General features: G+C 43.2%; 1 protein-coding gene across 2 annotated transcripts in view; it reads left to right on the forward strand.

The window, feature by feature from the left end:
* Positions 1-18366, forward strand: part of LOC139576836 (dihydropyrimidinase-related protein 2-like) — a 36676-nt gene that overhangs the window by 1965 nt on the left and 16345 nt on the right. Inside the window, exons 2-8 of one of the 2 annotated variants that reach the window (XM_071403360.1) lie at positions 9618-9660; positions 9801-9889; positions 10028-10212; positions 10441-10605; positions 10791-10852; positions 12479-12559; positions 12652-12720. In XM_071403360.1, coding sequence (XP_071259461.1) covers positions 9643-9660; positions 9801-9889; positions 10028-10212; positions 10441-10605; positions 10791-10852; positions 12479-12559; positions 12652-12720 — 669 coding nt within the window. In that variant the 5' untranslated portion in view covers positions 9618-9642. The remainder of the gene's footprint in view (positions 1-9617; positions 9661-9800; positions 9890-10027; positions 10213-10440; positions 10606-10790; positions 10853-12478; positions 12560-12651; positions 12721-18366) is intronic. The other variant, XM_071403359.1, reaches the window with a different exon arrangement.

Raw genomic sequence — 18366 nt, forward strand, 5'->3', positions numbered from 1 at the left:
AACTGGCGGCCCGTGCCAGTTAATTAACTCTAAAACATCTTTCAACTCTAAAACAACAAAATTTCACGTAGGGCCCCCAAAAGGTTAGGGCTGGCTCTGACTGCATGTGTGGGTATGGATGTGGGTATGTAGACCCGCGAGCCACTGCGGCCCCTGAGTTTAGATTGTTTTGTGGCCCCCACCCCCATCAAAGTTGCCCATCCCTGACCTAGACCAATTGACCAATGTTTGTGGTGTAGCCTAAATATTTCCAAGAGAGTGTTTGGTACAGAATCATTTCCGTGTCACAAAGATTACTCATCCATCCACAGAGCCCATCCAGCTCAGCATTTTACTGAGCTCACTGTACACGAGGCAGGAGGATACCTTTTAACTTCTTCTTTTAACATCCGGGGAAATTGCAGAGCGCGAAATTCAAATTACAGAAATATAAATATTTAACATTCATAAAAATACAAGTATTATACATCAAAATAAAGCTTAACTTCTTGTTAATCCAGCCGCTGTGTCAGATTTTAAAAAGGCTTTACGGTGAAAACACACCATGCGATTATCTGAGGACAGCGCCCCACATACAAAAGCATGAAAAACATTTTTCAACCAGGCAGGTGCGACACAAAAGTCAGAAATAGCGATATAATAAATGCCTTACCTTTGAAGATCTTCTTCTGTTGGCACTCCAAACGGTCACAGTTACATCACAAATGGTCCTTTTGTTCGATGAAGTCCTTCTTTATATTCATAAAAACTCAGTTTAGCTGGCGCGCTTCATTCAATAATCCACCGGTTTCCCTCCTTCAAAATGTTAGCAATAAACTTATCCAAACAAGTCAAACAACGTTTATAATCAAACCTCAGGTACCCTAATACGTAAATAAACAATAACATTTTAAGACGGAGAATAGTATGTTCATTACCGGAGATAAATAACAAATAACGCGCTTTCATCCACGCGCATGGAAACACTACAGCCAAAATGGGAGCCACTTAGAAAAACTACAACTTCTAGTTCATTTTTCCAAAAACCAGCCTGAAACTCTTTCTAAAGACTGTTGACATCTAGTGGAAGCCCTAGGAACTGCAATCTGGGAGGACTTCGCCTCATAATAAACATGAAAGTCATTGGAAACAGTGGTAGGCTGATTTATTTTTATTTTTTTTAATGGTTTGTCCTCGGTGTTTCGTCTGCCATATCAGTTCTGTTATACTCACAGACATTATTTTAACAGTTTTAGAAACTTTAGAGTGTGTTCTATCCAAATCTACCAATTATATGCATATCCTCTGCTTCTGGGCCTGAGTGGGCCTAAGTAACAGGCAGTTTACTTTGGGCCCGCTTTTCATCCGGATGTGAAAATACTGCACCCTACCCAAGAGAGGTTAAGTGACAATATGGATTTTCATTACCGGACTAGTCATAATGCATTAGTGTGGCCTGTTATAAATGCCATTAAGTGCAATAGTTGCATTTCATTTCCCTCTCAATTCATCACTGTGTCAAGCGTTTGCACAGCATGGAGTTTTCTCAGATTTTCCACAATTATAGCATAGGCTTATTGTTAACATCTTGTCCATGAAATAAATACATTCTATGCTTGCCCTTGAGGTTGTCAGTCTCAGAGATACTGTATGTATAGAAATAGGCCTAGTTCATTTAACCTCCTCTGGTGCTGTTAGGTGGGACAGAGACTCATGAAGTCATTCTGTTTGTGAGGTATTTATAAAGAGATCCAGTGGCAAGACATAAAACACACTAAAACACAGTAAGTCAGTGTTTTGCATAGTAGTGTAAATCTCATTGCATAACACATTACTGATTATGTTCTGTACTCAATGTTTCCATCTTGTGAATACCCAGTGGAATCAACCACTATCATGAATGGTTGCATTGATTGCATCCTTGTTTTAGGTGCTGATTCCATCTTATTTTCTAATAGGCCTATAATAAAGATATTACTATGGATTAGAGGTCGACCGATTAATCGGAATGGCCGATTTAATTAGGGCCGATTTCAAGTTTTCATAACAATCGATAATCGGCATTTTTGGACACCGATTGTGGCCGATTACATTGCACTCCACAAGGAGACTGCATGGCAGGCTGACTACCTGTTACGCGAGTGCAGCAAGAAGCAAAGGTAAGTTGCTAGCTAGCATTAAACTTAGCTTATAAAAATACAATCAATCTTAACATAATCACTAGTTAACTACACATGGTTGATGATATTACTAGTTTATCTAGCTTGTCCTGTGTTGCATATAATTGATGCGGTGCCTGTTAATTTCTCATCGAATCACAGCCTATTTCTCAAACGGGTGTTTGAGAATTGCAGTCGCAATTCCGCTTCGCTCCACAGGTAGTTTTACCATTTTCATTTTCATTACAGTACAACGGTTTGATTTGTTTGATCTTAGCTAGCTACATAGCCGTCTTTGTATCAAAGATAATTGTGTAGTTATTGAGGTTCGCTGGCCTGCTATTTTCGTCGTAACGTAACGTAGTCAACACTGCTAGCTAGCCAGCTAGCCACCGAATAGCAGCATAGCAGCACTGGACAAACGATTACATTACAACGGAACGACTTGATTAGTGTAGTGTTAGCTGGCTACATAGTTGTCTTTGCTATCTTTGTATCTAAGATAATTGTGTAGCTTAGAGTTGGTTAGAGTAATTATTCGGTTAACTAGCCAGCTATTTTCGTAACGTAACGTAGTCAACACTGCTAGCTAGCCAGCTAGCCACCGAATAGCAGCATAGCAGCACTGGAGAAACGATTACATTACAACGGAACGACTTGATTAGTGTAGTGTTAGCTGGCTACATAGTTGTCTTTGCTATCTTTGTATCTAAGATAATTGTGTAGCTTAGAGTTGGTTAGAGTAATTATTCGGTTAACTAGCCAGCTATTTTCGTCCGCCGCGCTGCGCTGCCGTCTCCTACCTAGTCAACACTGCTAGCTAACACTGCTAGCTAGCCAACTTCTACCGAATAGCAGCACTGTAGAAACTCACATTACAACTTACATTACAACGGAACGACTTGATTAGCGTAGTGTTAGCTAGCTACATAGTTGTCTTTGCTGTCCTTGTATCCAAGATAATTGTGTAGTTTTGAGAAATTGTCGAGGTTACCTAGCCAGTTAGAGGTTACCTAGCCAGCTACACGTTCAAACAAAGTCAACAACGCAGCCACTGCTAGCCAGCCTACTTCACCGCCAGCAGTACTATATCATTTTAGTCAATAAGATTTTATTTTATTTTTGCAACGTAAGCTTAACTTCCTGAACATTCGAGACGTGTAGTCCACTTGTCATTCTAATCTCCTTTGCATTAGCGTAGCCTCTTCTGTAGCCTGTCAACTATGTGTCTGTCTATCCCTCTTCTCTCCTCTCTGCACAGACCATACAAACGCTTCACACCGCGTGGCCGCTGCCATTCTAACCTGGTGGTTCCAGCGCGCACGACCCACGTGGAGTTCCAGGTCTCCGGCAGCCTCTGGAACTGCCGATCTGCGGCCAACAAGGCAGAGTTCATCTCAGCCTATGCGTCCCTCCAGTCCCTCGACTTCTTGGCACTGACGGAAACATGGATTACCACTGACAACACTGCTACTCCTACTGCTCTCGCCTCGTCTGCCCACGTGTTCTCGCACACCCCGAGAGCTTCTGGTCAGCGGGGCGGTGGCACTGGGATCCTCATCTCTCCCAAGTGGACATTCTCTCTTTCTCCCCTGACCCATCTGTCTATCGCCTCCTTTGAATTCCATGCTGTCACAGTTACCAGCCCTTTCAAGCTTAACTTCCTTATCATTTATCGCCCTCCAGGTTCCCTTGGAGAGTTCATCAATGAGCTTGACGCCCTGATAAGCTCCTTTCCTGAGGATGGCTCACCTCTCACAGTTCTGGGTGACTTTAACCTCCCCACGTCTACCTTTGACTCATTCCTCTCTGCCTCCTTCTTTCCACTCCTCTCCTCTTTTGACCTCACCCTCTCACCTTCCCCCCCTACTCACAAGGCAGGCAATACGCTTGACCTCATCTTTACTAGATGCTGTTCTTCCACTAATCTCACTGCAACTCCCCTCCAAGTCTCCGACCACTACCTTGTATCCTTTTCCCTCTCGCTCTCATCTAACACTTCCCACACTGCCCCTACTCGGATGGTATCGCGCCGTCCCAACCTTCGCTCTCTCTCCCCCGCTACTCTCTCCTCTTCCATCCTATCATCTCTTCCCTCTGCTCAAACCTTCTCCAACCTATCTCCTGATTCTGCCTCCTCAACCCTCCTCTCCTCCCTTTCTGCATCCTTTGACTCTCTATGTCCCCTATCCTCCAGGCCGGCTCGGTCCTCCCCCCTGCTCCGTGGCTCGACGACTCACTGCGAGCTCACAGAACAGGGCTCCGGGCAGCCGAGCGGAAATGGAGGAAAACTCGCCTCCCTGCGGACCTGGCATCCTTTCACTCCCTCCTCTCTACATTCTCCTCTTCTGTCTCTGATGCTAAAGCCACTTTCTACCACTCTAAATTCCAAGCATCTGCCTCTAACCCTAGGAAGCTCTTTGCCACCTTCTCCTCCCTCCTGAATCCTCCTCCCCCCTCCTCCCTCTCTGCGGATGACTTCGTCAACCATTTTGAAAAGAAGGTCGACGACATCCGATCCTCGTTTGCTAAGTCAAACGACACCGCTGGTTCTGCTCACACTGCCCTACCCTGTGCTTTGACCTCTTTCTCCCCTCTCTCTCCAGATGAAATCTCGCGTCTTGTGACGGCCGGCCGCCCAACAACCTGCCCGCTTGACCCTATCCCCTCCTCTCTTCTCCAGACCATTTCCGGAGACCTTCTCCCTTACCTCACCTCGCTCATCAACTCATCCTTGACCGCTGGCTACGTCCCTTCCGTCTTCAAGAGAGCGAGAGTTGCACCCCTTCTGAAAAAACCTACACTCGATCCCTCCGATGTCAACAACTACAGACCAGTATCCCTTCTTTCTTTTCTCTCCAAAACCCTTGAACGTGCCGTCCTTGGCCAGCTCTCCTGCTATCTCTCTCAGAATGACCTTCTTGATCCAAATCAGTCAGGTTTCAAGACTAGTCATTCAACTGAGACTGCTCTTCTCTGTGTCACGGAGGCGCTCCGCACTGCTAAAGCTAACTCTCTCTCCTCTGCTCTCATCCTTCTAGACCTATCGGCTGCCTTTGATACTGTGAACCATCAGATCCTCCTCTCCACCCTCTCCGAGCTGGGCATCTCCGGCGCGGCCCACGCTTGGATTGCGTCCTACCTGACAGGTCGCTCCTACCAGGTGGCGTGGCGAGAATCTGTCTCCGCACCACGTGCTCTCACCACTGGTGTCCCCCAGGGCTCTGTTCTAGGCCCTCTCCTATTCTCGCTATACACCAAGTCACTTGGCTCTGTCATATCCTCACATGGCCTCTCCTATCATTGCTATGCAGACGACACACAATTAATCTTCTCCTTTCCCCCCTCTGATAACCAGGTGGCGAATCGCATCTCTGCATGTCTGGCAGACATATCAGTGTGGATGACGGATCACCACCTCAAGCTGAACCTCGGCAAGACGGAGCTGCTCTTCCTCCCGGGGAAGGACTGCCCGTTCCATGATCTCGCCATCACGGTTGACAACTCCATTGTGTCCTCCTCCCAGAGCGCTAAGAACCTTGGCGTGATCCTGGACAACACCCTGTCGTTCTCAACTCACATCAAGGCGGTGACCCGTTCCTGTAGGTTCATGCTCTACAACATTCGCAGAGTACGACCCTGCCTCACACAGGAAGCGGCGCAGGTCCTAATCCAGGCACTTGTCATCTCCCGTCTGGATTACTGCAACTCGCTGTTGGCTGGGCTCCCTGCCTGTGCGATTAAACCCCTACAACTCATCCAGAACGCCGCAGCCCGTCTGGTGTTCAACCTTCCCAAGTTCTCTCACGTCACCCCGCTCCTCCGCTCTCTCCACTGGCTTCCAGTTGAAGCTCGCATCCGCTACAAGACCATGGTGCTTGCCTACGGAGCTGTGAGGGGAACGGCACCTCCGTACCTTCAGGCTCTGATCAGGCCCTACACCCAAACAAGGGCACTGCGTTCATCCACCTCTGGCCTGCTCGCCTCCCTACCTCTGAGGAAATACAGTTCCCGCTCAGCCCAGTCAAAACTGTTCGCTGCTCTGGCACCCCAATGGTGGAACAAACTCCCTCACGACGCCAGGTCAGCGGAGTCAATCACCACCTTCCGGAGACACCTGAAACCCCACCTCTTTAAGGAATACCTAGGATAGGATAAAGTAATCCTCCTAACCCCCCCCTCCCCCTTAAAAGAGTTAGATGCACTATTGTAAAGTGGTTGTTCCACTGGATATCATAAGGTGAATGCACCAATTTGTAAGTCGCTCTGGATAAGAGCGTCTGCTAAATGACTTAAATGTAAATGTAAATGGGTGTTGATTTAACAAGCGCATTCGCGAAACAAGCACTGTCGTTGCACCAATGTGTACCTAACCATAAACATCAATGCCTTTCTTTAAAATCAATACACAAGTATATATTTTTAAACCTGCATATTTAGTTAATATTGCCTGCTAACATGAATTTCTTTTAACTAGGGAAATTGTGTCACTTCTCTTGCGTTCCATGCAAGCAGTCAGGGTATATGCAGCAGTTTGGGCTGCCTGGCTTGTTGCGAACTGTGTGAAGACCATTTATTCCTAACAAATTTGCCAGAATTGTACATAATTATGACATAACATTGAAGATTGTGCAATGTAACAGCAATATTTAGACTTAGGGATGCCACCCGTTAGATAAAATACGGAACGGTTCCGTATTTCACTGAAAGAATAAACGTTTTGTTTTCGAAATGATAGTTTCCAGATTTTACCATATTAATGACCTAAGGCTCGTATTTTTGTGTGTTATTATGTTATAATTAAGTCTATGATTTGATATTTGATAGAGCAGTCTTACTGAGCGATGGTAGGCAGCAGCAAGCTCGTGAAGCATTCATTCAAACAGCACTTTCGTGCGTTTGCTAGCAGCTCTTCGCTGTGCTTCAAGCATTGAGCTGTTTATGACTTCAAGCCTATCAACTCCCGAGATTAGGCTGGTGTAACCGATGTGAAATGGCTAGCTAGTTAGCGGGGTGCGCGCTAATAGCGTTTCAATTGGTGACGTCACTCGCTCTGAGACCTTGAAGTAGTTGTTCCCCTTGCTCTGCAAGGGCCGCGGCTTTTGTGGAGCGATGGGTAACAATGCTTCGAGGATGGCTGTTGTCGATGTGTTCCTGGTTCGAGCCCAGGTAGGGGCGAGGAGAGGGACGGAAGCTATACTGTTACACTAGCAATACTATAGTGCCTATAAGAACATCCAATAGTTAAAGGTATATGAAATACAAATGGTATAGAGAGAAATAGTCCTATAATTCCTATAATAACTACAACCTAAAACTTCTTACCTGGGAATATTGAAGACTCATGTTAAAAGGAACCACCAGCTTTCATATGTTCTCATGTTCTGAGCAAGAAACTTAAACGTTAGCTTTTTTACATGGCACATATTGCACTTTTACTTTCTTCTCCAACAGTTTGTTTTTGCATTATTTAAACCAAATTGAACATGTTTCATGATTTATTTGAGGCTAAATTGATTTTATTGATGTATTATGTTAAAATAAAAGTGTTCATTCAGTATTGTTGTAATTGTCATTATTACAAATAAATTTAAAAAATCGGCTGATTAATCGGTATTGGCTTTTTTTGGTCCTCCAATAATCGATATTGGTATCGGCGTTGAAAAATCATAATCGGTCGACTTCTACTATGGATGTTGAACAGATGAAGATAAGTAAGACAAGATCACTCATGATTTATCAAAGACATATGAAACAGGATATTGGAACCAATTTGCCCTTGCACTCAGGCCTGTTATTTTCCTTTTTCTGGTTGAGTGCAGAAATGTGGTCTAATCTGAAGTCAACTGACCCATTTGAAGATAATAGACTGTTAGATCATGCTGGAAGAATGCAGTTTTGTGAGGCCTGTTCAGTCTTCTGTGCGACCACCACAACTATTAGTTGTAGGCTATAGGTCACTGTCTGATTGTGAAAGCACTCAGGGCAGTGTGCTAGCTAGGGGATACTAACACTCTACATCTTGTGACTGCTGTATGGTCTGGAGAGAGGATGAAACTCTATCGGCCTCATTAAGTTAGCTACTCAGCTCACACTCCCCGAGGAAGGCCAGATGAGAAGAAGGGCTGATGAGAAGTAGGCCAGCCCGAGCCAACAGTAGATGCTCTCCTCAGATGGAAATGGGATTATTTGTCCTACTCTTAAGTGGATGCTCCTGGTCTTCCATTAAGCCATGCTCTACTCTACACAGCCCTGTATCTCAGACTGAACTAGGCTACCCCTCAAGATCTGAGCTGTTTGTGATCAGGGTGGAATATGTCATGACTTAACACATAAAGCCTTATTCTATATGAAATAAATGGCCAATAGCCTAGTAAAAATGGAGAAGCCAAGTGTTGTCTGAGTAGTGGTTGTTTTAAAAGGCATTTCAGTTGGGCATTAGCCTAATCTTTGCACTCATTTTTACATTTCAGTCATTTAGCAAGCGCTCTTATCCAGCGCAACTTACAGTATTGAGTGCATACTTTTTTTGTAGATTTTCTGTACTCACATGATATACACTGAGTATAGAAAACATTAGGAACACCTTCCTAATATTGAGGTGCACCCCATTTGCCCTCAGAACAGCCTCAATTCGTCGGGGCATGGACTCTGCAATTTGTCGAAAGCATTCCACAGGGATGCTTGCCCATGTTGTCTCAAATGCTTCCCACAGTTGTGTCAAGTTGGCTGGATGTCCTTTGGGTGGTGGACCATTCTTGATACACACAGGAAACTGTTGAGTGTGAAAACCCAGCAGCGTTGCAGTTCTTGACACAAACCGGTGGCACTTACTACCATACCCTGTTCAAAAGGTACTTAAATCTGTCTTGCCCATTCACCCCATTAACAGCAAACATACACAATCCATGTCTCAATTGTCTCAAGGCTTAAAAATCCTTCTTTAACCTATCTCCTCCCCTTCATCTACACTGATTGAAGTGGATTTAACAAGTGACATCAATAAGGGATCATAGCTTTCACCTGGATTCACCTTGTCAGTCTGTCATGGAAAGAGCAGGTGTTCTTAATGTTTTGTATACTTAGGGTAGAGACATTCTGAGTATGTGTCGGAATTCCCCTTAACTGCATCACTGGTTTGACAGAGAAAGAAACAGCTCTTGTTGGTTAAGAAGATAACTTTGCAGAAAGATCACAAAAATAAAGAAAATTGTGGCCATAAGCATGTGTCCTTTTGTTTGAATTTTTCCATTTCGATAAAACACTTAAAAATATATTGTTGAATACAATTGGGTGTTACTTTGTTTCTGATTTAGCTCTGCTTATGCATTGTTGTTTGGGGTTTCTTGGCAGACAAGACAATGGCCATGTCTTGGTCAAGCCCTAGTGCTTTTTATACAGAAATGCATACTAAGGACTCTATCCTTGTGTGGAGATTTTTAGTCCCTTATGGTATGCCTCTGATGTGCTTCTATTCAGTTAGGTTCTGTTGAAGCTCTCCTGGATGGATGGATGTGCTGGGGTTGAGTATTGGCTAGCTTACCTTTCATGCCAAATTTGTCCAATATGAAGTATGCTTTTTAAATCTATCATCAATGGGTTGTGGTGCTCATTGCTGTTAACACAATTAAGTCACAAATTAAATTCCATCTCTTCTCACAGAGTGATCGTCTCCTTATCAAATGTGGAAAGATTGTAAATGATGACCAGTCTTTCTTTGCTGACATCTATATCGAGGATGGAGTCATCAAGTAAGTCTTATTAGTTCGAGCGCCATTGTTGGCACTTTTGTTGGCTATATATATATATGGGAAAAAACAGTATCTTATTTTGTAATGCCTTTGATCATTTCTGGTCTCTCCCTCTCTTAATACATTTCTTCTCCTCAGGCAAATTGGAGAGAACCTGATAGTTCCTGGTGGGGTGAAGATCATTGATGCCCATGGACGCATGGTGATGCCCGGGGGCATAGATGTGCACACACGCTTCCAGATGCCAGACAGGGGCATGGTGTCAGCAGATGACTTCTACCAGGGCACCCGTGCTGCTTTGGCTGGGGGAACCACCATGATAGGTATGTACTAATGAAATGCTTCATCCCCAATGACACACTTTACAGAAACTTCTAGATTCTGAAATACCGATATCAACCAGCCAAAACATTTGTTACTAATTTACCCTTTGCAGATATTCATGTTGCCTCATGGTTTTGAATATTATGTCTGGCTTCTGTAAAACGCGATAATGTTACTGCTAAGGTGGTTTCAATGACAATGGTGTTTGTCTGTCTGTCTGTCTGTAGTTGATCATGTGGTTCCAGAACCTGGTGTGAGCCTGGTGGCAGCGTTCAACCAGTGGAGGGAATGGGCCGACAGCAAGTCCTGCTGTGACTACTCCCTGCATGTGGACATCACTAACTGGCACAAGGGCATGCAGGAGGAGATGGAGAGCCTGGTGAAGGACCACGGTACGCAACTAACACAATTACACAAACCATTGTCACCCATTCACTCATGTCAGTTGGGGTGGGGGAGCTATGATTTCTACTAAGACTCTCCTTGTGGTTTATTTCCTTCCTGTGACTGTCCTTTCCTCTCCCTTTGCTAACCCTTTGTCTATTGCTACTATTGCTCATAAGTTTTCTATCTTTAGGTGTCAACTCTTTCCTGGTCTATTTGGCTTATAAGGATGTTTTCCAACTTTCCGACTCCCAGGTACGATTTGAAGCATTTCAGATTGGTATGATTTACTGCCGACGGATGGAGGAGTCAACATTTGTGGAGGCTTGTGCATGCATTTAAAGTTGTGATTGCATTGCACTTTGCGTAAATGCATTGCATGAAATTATATTCTGTATGATCTTGCTTGGTAACACTTTACTTGACACCCAGCGTCATAACCATGTCATAATATGTCATAACCTGTCATAATATGGTCAGAAACACTGTCATGACACATGTTTAGATCTGTCATGATATATATTGTGTTATTTTATGGCTGGTTATGACACCTACATAAGAGTGTAAAAACCGACAAAACCTACCACACAAAGCAAAAACATTCCATTACACCATAGTCTGTGTCAACAGTATGTTTATGTTATATCAATTTTTTTGTTGTTGACCATATTAAATTATCATTGTAATTGTGTACACATTGATGTCAGACATGCAGCTTACCCCAATGCTCTGTTGCTGATGACTGAGATGAATGCAGGAACAGATTTCAGGAGCAGGACCAGACACCCTCTTTTTGACTGATGACTGATATAAGGGTGTGTACGAGATAGGCCTATCTGGCTTGTATGATTATTAAGGTCATAATGCTTTTTGACAGTGTAATAAAGTGTATTTTCTTAGTCCAAGTAAAGTGACACAGTATGGTCATAATTCTTCATGAGTGTCATAAAGTTATTTAAAATATGATGAATAAAACATGACTATAAATCATTTATTACAACAACAACAAAGGATTTAAGAAACAAACTTTCAAACGAAAGGAAACTTCTTGGCAGGGGAAAAAACTAGTTTGAATAAATGTGGGTTTTGACACTCTTATGTAAGTGTCATAACCAGCCATAAAATAATGCAATATATGTCACAACAGGTGTAAATATATGGGTTATGACAATGTTATGACCATATTATGACAGGTTGTCAGCTGTTATGACATTAGTTAATGGTTATGACCATGTTATGGCACTGCGTGTCAAGTAAAGTGTTACCCATTGCTTATAAAGTCTTTGAAGGCTGAAACCTAATTTGAGATTAGTACGTGTAAAAAGTAGTTGATGTCAATGGGGGATTTGCATGGATTTATACGTGCATATCTCAAATTTGGTGACTACAGCACGTCACTGCTCCAACAATTATGAGATTATTGAAGCCTTCTTCACCTCTGGAATATCTACTGCTATCTGACTGCTAGATAAAGGATTGTCTTTCTGTGGGGTGATTGATCTCTCTCACGTTGCACATGTATTTCTGGGAAAGCTTTGTTAATGGCACTGTATTGAGTTTTCCCACTCAGCACAGGCTGGTTAGTGGTTAGGACTGCCACTGGGGATGACTCTTGTAACACGTGCTGAAAGATTGCCTATTGCAGCTGTCAATTCCTAGTTGATTGCCATGTGAATTCTGAGTTGAACCATGTGGTCAACCTAAAGAAGTAGAGTAAATTAATTAATCTATGCATTTAACATTCTCATCCAACATGTCTTGCTCTGACAAAGATCTCCACTAAACCTTGGACCACCAAAAAACACATTGTAAATGTCCTCATTGCTAAAGCCCCTTGTTCCCTGGCCTGTGTGTTGAAAGGATGCTTTCCTCTTCCTGTAGATGTACGAGGTGTTCAATGTCATCAGAAACTTGGGAGCCATCGCTCAGGTGCACGCAGAGAACGGGGACATCATTGCCGAGGTAACAGAACTTCTAATAAATCCTATCACATTGTCCCAGTTTGCTGTCTCCACAGGCCAAGCCACTAAAGCTGTTATCTGATGTGTTTGCAGGAGCAGCGTAAGATCCTGGAGCTGGGCATCACTGGCCCTGAGGGTCACGTGCTGAGCCGCCCGGAGGAGGTAACTATGACCTCTGGCCAAGTGCTGTGCTTCAATTAGTCTTCTACTTGAACTTGAAGTGTGCCTTTGGTTGTTTAAATGGAAAGCAAGAAAGAGGCTATATGATATTAAAGGAGAATGTTGCTTTTTTACAACCACATCTACATTTTGAATGTAAATCTCATGTTATAGATGGATCCAAATGGAAGCCCTGAAGCCCTTGGCAAAATAAAATAAGAACTTAGACTCTATTAATTATCTTGTTTTAACAAGTTAGTAAAAAACAATACGATTGTTTTGTCTAATTAAACCTAATTTGTTATGCAGCTTGTCAGACCGTGTAATGGTTGCTGCAGCCATTCATTCACTAATTCCATCCACTGATATGATTAATAATTGACCGTTTTTTGATTGGCATTCAACAGCAGCCCTGCTTTAGCCTGAGCATGTAAGTGGACGAGTGTTGAGTGAGGAGCAGAGCGTAATTTGAGCAGATTTTTAAAATGGTGTGTACCTTCTCCCGCTTCAATTTCGCTCTGCCCTGCCTAGCATTTTTTGTTTCCTTTATCACCGTTCTTTTAATTAGGTCTATTTGGTTGTAATTATTTAGCCTACCCCACCCAGAGTAGCCTATTTCTAGTTTATATTCTACTTTCTAACATTAGGATATGTCTCATTTCTATTTTAAATGACTAAATGTATTCAGGGATGTTTTAGGTAGGCAATCCATAGGCTACTGTAAAATGTATTTTTGTTTTTCTTGGAATAGGAACGCTATAATATAAATGAATCAATTTAATTAATCGAAAATATCAGAAATAAACCGTAAATAATAAAGGCCAGTATCAGCTTCTTTTCATAAATAAAAGGGAATAAATAATCTCAAACTGCAGCAGTCAAATGATTTGCACACAGAAGCAAACGCCAATAAGCTTCACATGCGCATTAAGCATGGGAAATGCGCTTTACAAATTAAATATTATTATTATTATAATAAAGACAGGTGAGAGAATGAAAACAAGTAGGCCCTCAGGTCATGACACAATACTGTCATCTGCAGGAAGATAATGAGATTTCAACATACAATAGGGACCGGCACAGAGTCCAGAAGGACAGTGTCACAAGGCTACATAGTCATAGCCCTACACTTCACCACTGCTGGAGAGAATACACTAGAGAATGAGCGATGTGGATTTTTTTTAGGGCTCATTCCGATACCAATTTTTGTCGGTAACGGAGGCCAATATTTGATATCATTAAATTTGAAAATGTTGATGACAAAATAATTTTATTTGGAAGGTAAATCTCTTGATTAACTAGGTAAATCAAGATGCCATACAATAGGCTTACTCACAGTACAGATGAATGCATATTCAATAGGAGTGTGTGCATTCATTGAGTTATTGAGCTTGTTTTGACTGATCGGTGGAGTCTGATGCTTCAGATGACAAAAAAATCAGTTTGCCTTCCATTTGGGACTGATATTATCCTACTGATCAACAACATTCTCATAGGAGCATCACTACAGCATGTCACGCCTGTATGGAAGGACATCATAATGGCACTGCTGTTAGTTTGAGAATATAAAATAACATATTCAATGCAAATGGGTCCAACATAATGTCATGATTTATGATCACAGATGTTTATGAAACTATAATTTGTCATTTTCAGTGATCGGGATAAAAAAAAATGTAGCTGTCAGGCCGCATCTTGAAACAACTCAGCTGCCAGGACGAAACTCGAAACAGCTCAATTGGCCAGTTCAGCTCTGTCAAGAAATAGACGGGTTATAACTTGATCCTACTGCTACGATTGGATGAGCGACTGTAACTTAGTTCCAATTCACATCTCCTCATCCATTGTTGCCAACTTTGCAGCGAGATTTTGTGAGTTTTCAGACCCCTCCAGCGACTTTTATTGGCAAAAGAGTATAGCGACAAATGTAGCTACTTATTAAGGCTGCCTCAGCGACTTTTGTTTGATTTAGCGACTTCCCTGTTTGTGCCCGCTCGGCTGAGTGTGTGTGCACCCATCACTTGCGCCCGATCTCCGGCCTCTTTGCTCCGCCCCTCCGGCCTCTTTGCTCCGGTCCTCTCCCCGCTGCAGCAGCGAGTGAGGTAATTTAAAAAATATATATATTTCTTTATTTCACCTTGATTTAACCAAGTAGGCCAGTTGAGTACAAGTTCTCATTTAAAACTGCGACCTGGCCAAGATAAAGCAAAGCAGTGCGACACAAACAACAACACAGTGTTACACATGGAATAAACAAACGTACAGTCAATAACACAATAGAAAAGTCTATATACAGTGTATGCAAATTAAGTAATATTAGGGAGGTAAGGCAATAAATAGGCCATAGTGGCAAAATAATACAAATTTAGCAATTAAACACTGGATAGATGTGCAGAAGAGGAATGTGCAAGTAGAGATACTGGGGTGCAAAGGTGCAACAAAAAAAATATGGGGATGAGGTAGTTGGGTGGGCTATTTACAGATGGGCTATGCACAGGTGCAATGATCTGTGAGCTGCTCTGACAGCTGATGCTTAAAGTTAGCGAGGGAGATATGAGTCTCCAGCTTCAGTGACTTTTGCAATTCGTTCCAGTCATTGGCAGCAGAGAACTGGAAGGAAAGGCAGCCAAAGGAGTAATGGCTTTGGGGGTGACCAGTGAAATATACTTGCTGGAGCGCATGCTACGGGTGGGTGCTGCTATGGTGACCAGTGAGCTGAGATAAGGCGGGGCTTTACCTAGCAGAGACTTATAGATGACCTGGAGCCAGTGGGTTTGGCGACGAATATGAAGCGAGGGCCAGCTAACGAGAGCATACAGGTCGCAGTGGTGGGTAGTATATGGGGCTTTGGTGACCAAACGGATGGCACTGTGATAGACTACATCCAATTTGCTGACTAGAGTGTTGGAGGCTATTTTGTAAATGACATCGCCGAAGTCAAGGATCGGTAGGATGATCAGTTTTACGAGAATATGTTTGGCAGCATGAGTGAAGGAGGCTTTGTTGCGTAGGCCGATTCTAGATTTAATTTTGGATTGGAGATGTTTAATGTGAGTCTGGAAGGAGAGTTTACAGTCTAACCAGACACCTAGGTATTTGTAGTTGTCCACATATTCTAAGTCAGAACCGTCCAGAGGAGTGATGCTGGACGGGCGGGCAGGTGCGGGCAGTGATTGGTTGAAGAGCATGCATTTAGTTTTACTTGCATTTAAGAGCAGTTGGAGGCCACGGAAGGAGTGTTGTATGGCATTGAAGTTTGTCTGGAGTTCAGTTTGGACACTGTCCAAAGAAGGGCCAGAAGTATACAGAATGGTGTCGTCTGCATAGAGGTGGATCATAGAATCACCAGCAACAAGAGCGATATCATTGATGTATACAGAGAAAAGAGTTGGCCCAAGAATTGAACCCGTGGCACCCCCAGAGACTGCCAGAGGTCTGGACAGCAGGCCTCCGATTTGACACACTGAACTCTGTCTGAGAAGTAGTTGGTGAACCAGGCGAGGCAGTCATTTGAGAAACCAAGGCTGTGTAGTCTGCCGATAAGAATGTGGTGATTGACAAAGTCGAAAGCCTTGGCCAGGTCGATGAATACGGCTGCACAGTATTGTCTTTTATCGATGGCGGTTATGATGTCGTTTAGGACCTTGAGCGTGGCTGAGGTGCACCCATGACCAGCTTGGAAACCAGATTGCATAGTGGAGAAGGTACGTTGGGATTCGAAATGGTCGTTGATCTGTTTGTTAACTTGGCTTTCGAAGATTTTAGAAAAGGCAGGGCAGGATGGATATAGTTCTATAACAGTTTGGGTCTAGAGTGTCTCCCCCTTTGAAGAGGGGGATGACAGCGTCATCTTTCCAATCTTTGGGGATCTCAGACGATACGAAAGAGAGGTTGAATTGAGGTTGAATTGATGGAAATTATGTAAAAATGTACCACTAGCCACTTTAAACAATGGCACTTAATATAATGTTTACATACCCTACATTACTCATCTCATATGTATATACTGTACTCTATATCATCTACTGCATCTTGCCATCTTTATGTAATACATGTATCACTAGCCACTTTAAACTATGCCACTTTATGTTTACATACCCTACAGTACTCATCTCATATGTATATACTGTACTCTATACCATCTACTGCATCTTGCCTATGCCGTTCTGTACCATCACTCATTCATATATCTTTATGTACATATTCTTTATCCCTTTACACTTGTGTGTATAAGGTAGTAGTTGTGGAATTGTTAGGTTAGATTACTTGTTGGTTATTACTGCATTGTCGGAACTAGAAGCACAAGTATTTCGCTACACTCGCATTAACATCTGCTAACCATGTGTATGTGACAAATAAAATTTGATTTGATTTGAACAGGCTAGTGCAGTGGGAAGCTGGGAGGAGGTGCTCTTATTCTCCATGGACTTTACAGTGTCCCAGAACTTTCTTTAGTTTGTGTTACAGGATGCAAATTTCTGTTTGAAAAGCTAGCCTTTGCTTTCCTAACTGCCTGTGTATATTAGTACTTAACTTCCCTGAAAAGTTGCATATTGCGGGAGCTATTCGGTGCTAATGCAGAACGCCACAGGATGTTTTTCTTCTGATCAAGGGCAGTCAGGTCTGTAGTGAATCAAGGGCTATATCTGTTCCTGGTTCTACATTTTTTTAATGGGTCATGCTTATTTAAGATGGTGAGGAAAGCACTTTTAAAGAATAACCAGGCATCCTCTACTGACGGAATGTGGTCAATATCCTTCCAGGATACCTGGGCCAGGTCGATTTGAAAGACCTGCTCGCTGAAGTGTTTTAGGGAGCGTTTGACAGTGATGAGGGGTGGTCGTTTGACCGCAGACCCATTCCGGACGCAGGCAATGAGGGCAGGTTGGTCAGGATGATATCTATGAGGGTGCCCGTGTTTACGGATTTGGGGTTGTACCTGGTAGGTTCCATGATAATTTGTGTGAGATTGAGGGCATCTAGCTTAGATTGTACTACAGCCGGGGTGTTAAGCATATCCCAGTGTAGGTCACCTAACAGTACAAACTCTGAAGAGAAATTGGGGGCAATTATTTCAAATATGGTGTCCAGGCCACAGCTGGGGGCTGAGGAGGGTCTGTAACAAGTGGCAAAAGTGAGAGACTTATTTCTGGAAAGGTGGATTTTTAAAAGTAGAAGCTTGAATTGTTTGGGCACAGATCTGGATTGCATGACAAAACTCTGCAGGCTGTCTCTGCAGTAGATTGCAACTCCACCCCCTTTGGTAGTTCTATCGTGGTGGAAAATGTTGTAGTTGGGGATGGAAATTTCCTAATTTCCTTCCTAAGCCAGGATTCAGACACGGCTAGGACATCAGGGTTGGCGGAGTGTGCTAAAGCAGTGAAGTTGAAAAAAACTTAGGGAGGAGGCTTCTGATGTTAACATGCATGAAACCAAGGATTTTACGGTTACAGAAGTCAACAAATGATAGCGCCTGGGAATAGGAGTAGAACTGGGTGCTCAAGGGGGGCTACAGGTTAACCTCTACATAACCAGAGGAATAGAGGAGGAGTAGGATAAGGGTACGGCTAAAGGCTATAAGAACTGGTCGTCTAGTGCGTTGGGGACTGAGAATTCAAGGCATAATGTACAGACAAGGGTATGGTAGGA

Source organism: Salvelinus alpinus, chromosome 5, assembly GCF_045679555.1.
Source record: "Salvelinus alpinus chromosome 5, SLU_Salpinus.1, whole genome shotgun sequence".
Taxonomy (NCBI): domain Eukaryota; kingdom Metazoa; phylum Chordata; class Actinopteri; order Salmoniformes; family Salmonidae; genus Salvelinus; species Salvelinus alpinus.